The following is a 2,500-nucleotide window of genomic DNA, read 5'->3' as shown; positions in this document are numbered from 1 at the left end:
GGGGGGGGGAGGGAGGGGGAGAAAGAGAGAGAGAGAGACTGAAAAAGAAGGATGAGCGCATAAAAGAGAATGAGAGCGCGATAGAGAGGAGCGATATCGAGGGGGGAGGGGAGGGGGGTTGAATGGGGGGGGGGGGGTGGGGGGGTTGAAGGGGGGGTTGTCGGTGTTCCGTGGCGTTCTCGCGGCCAGCGGTGTTAAATAGATTAACATGTCTCTGTTTCCCCTCGCCTGTATTGATGATGATGGGGCTGTGGTTTGGGGGCGGATGGGAGGGGGGTGTGGGTGGGTGGGGGGGCTGACTAGTACTAAATGAAATTTATTAAGAAAATTAACGTCAGCACTTTCAGGGTCTCTTTTTCATCTTCCTCCCTCTCCTCTCGTCTCCTCTCTCTCTTTATCTCTCTCTCTCTCTCTCTCTCTCTCCCTCTCTCCCTCTCCCGTGGCAGCTAAGACTGAGGCCAGTGTAGGTTAATGCATTTTTAGTGTAGTGCTGGCTGCCGAGCTCTTTCTGTAACAGCAGTTGACAAAAGAGGTTGTAGAGGCCATCTGGGATCAGGCCTGTAGAGGCCAGTGGAACCGCTAGAACACACCAGCCGGCTCAGAGAGTGAGCGTTTATTTCACGTCTGGACTCTGGGGTGCCGACGACTTGATAAAAGCATTCCTATCGTCACGCTGGTCATAGATTGGACAGTTGTTCGTAGACAGTCTAGAGATGATTTGTTTGGTCTTTGGAGAGGATTGGTGTGTGTCCTCCCCCAGCTGGTGTCTGGTGAGGTCGGTCTGTGTTCCGATTGGTCTTCGGTGAAGGCGTTCTGTGTTCTGATTGGCCTGTGTCCTCCCCAGCTGTCGGACTCTGGCCAGTACACCTGCGTCGCTACCAGCTCTAGTGGTGAAACATCGTGGACCGCCTTTCTGGATGTGAGAGGTACGCTGGGACACGACGTTGTCTCTTTAAATCTGTTCTGGAAACCTTTCCTATACACAACACACAGGAGTAATAAGACAGGAATTACATTTTAACAATCAAATAATAATACTATGTATAATAAAGTCTCTCAAAAGGCTCGACGGAGTTTATAACCCTAACCCTAATTATTTATCATAACCTGCTGTACCTCTTTTAATAGATTTTAATTGTGTTTTTTTTTTCTATTTCCCCCCACTCAGAGTCCAGCGATCTCACGGACTCCATGTCCCACAATGCCAGCGCCCTCCCGGGGCCCCCGTCCAAGCCAGAGGTCACTGACGTCACCAGGAGCAGTGTCTCGTTGTCATGGGAACCCGGGCCGGAGGAGGGTTTTCCGATATCCTCCTATGTGATCGAGGCCTTCGGGTACGTGCCTTAGACCCTGACCCCAAACTCTCAACATAATGACAGATGTGGGCATTCATGAGCTCATATACTACATATACTGTACAGGGTCACTGATACAATAGAGCCTGCCCAGAAAGCAAGCGGATCTGGGCCATATACAGGCCAGATCTGGCCCTTGTGGCTTAGTTCCGGCCCATATATGGCCCAGAATCATTACACATCCGCTTGCTATCTGGGTGTTTTCACATCACTGTTCAAAAGAGGACACAGGGACAGGAGACTCAACACATGTAGCCGTGCAATGTTTCATACCGCCTGACCTGTTCAGATCCCAGAAAGATGTATCATCCTCATCCTCCTCCTCCTCATCATCATCATCATCATCACCTATCTACCTACTGTAACTGGGCCTATGTATGTCCTCCGTGTGCAGTCAGTTGGTGAGTAACAGCTGGCAGACCGTCGCAGACCATGTGAAGACCACTCAGTTCACGGTCAAGGATCTGCGTCCCAACACGGTCTACCTGTTCATCATCAGGGCGGTGAACACCCAGGGCCTGGGAGACCCCAGCTCCATGTCTCAGCCCGTCCGAACACAAGGTACTGAACACCTTCCTGAACACCTCTCCCTTTCTCCTCTCTAACCGTGTTCATTTCATCCACAGAAAAAAAAATTAAATGAAAAGAATTTTTTTGTCAACGACCTCTATTTATTTGTCGTCACAAGACGATAACTAAATAAAAACGAATTTATGATGACAAAAACTATGACAAAATCTATTGACACTTTGTCAACAAATTAAAACTAGACTAAAATGTTAGGGCGGGACGATTTAGGAAGAGAACCAATCAGAATGCTGAAATCTCTGGAAGTCGTGTCTCACGCTGAAAAACCCCCAAACACAGGCAAGGAGAGCACATAGTCGTGTGCAAAGGCGTAGGCTAACTGCATAGACACTGACAGTCATATCGCCTCCATTGTTGTCCAAATGAGCAACTTTTGCCTCCTGCAACTTTATACTGTAGATTTAGTCGACTAAAATCTTAATGATATTTAGTTAGTCATTTAGTCTTAATTAACATTAACATTATAATAACATTTAACATTTTAATAAAAATGTATAATCAAATTTGCTGCTAGAATTAACACTGCTCACTATCTGTCTGTCTGTCTGTCTCTGTGT

General features: G+C 47.6%; 1 protein-coding gene across 1 annotated transcript in view; it reads left to right on the top strand.

Moving 5' to 3' along the window:
- LOC311318923 (roundabout homolog 2-like) overlaps positions 1-2,500 on the top strand; it is a gene marked incomplete at both ends in the record, with an annotated part of 120,489 nt that overhangs the window by 90,417 nt on the left and 27,572 nt on the right. The window contains 3 exons of the mRNA XM_084450357.1: positions 845-926; positions 1,169-1,334; positions 1,750-1,916. Of these exons, the coding sequence (XP_084306483.1) occupies positions 845-926; positions 1,169-1,334; positions 1,750-1,916 (415 nt within the window). The remainder of the gene's footprint in view (positions 1-844; positions 927-1,168; positions 1,335-1,749; positions 1,917-2,500) is intronic.

The sequence above is a fragment of the Borostomias antarcticus genome (assembly GCF_949987555.1).
Source record: "Borostomias antarcticus genome assembly, chromosome: 15".
In the NCBI taxonomy this organism is placed as follows: Eukaryota; Metazoa; Chordata; class Actinopteri; order Stomiiformes; family Stomiidae; genus Borostomias; species Borostomias antarcticus.
This window is presented reverse-complemented; position numbering and strand designations above follow the sequence as displayed.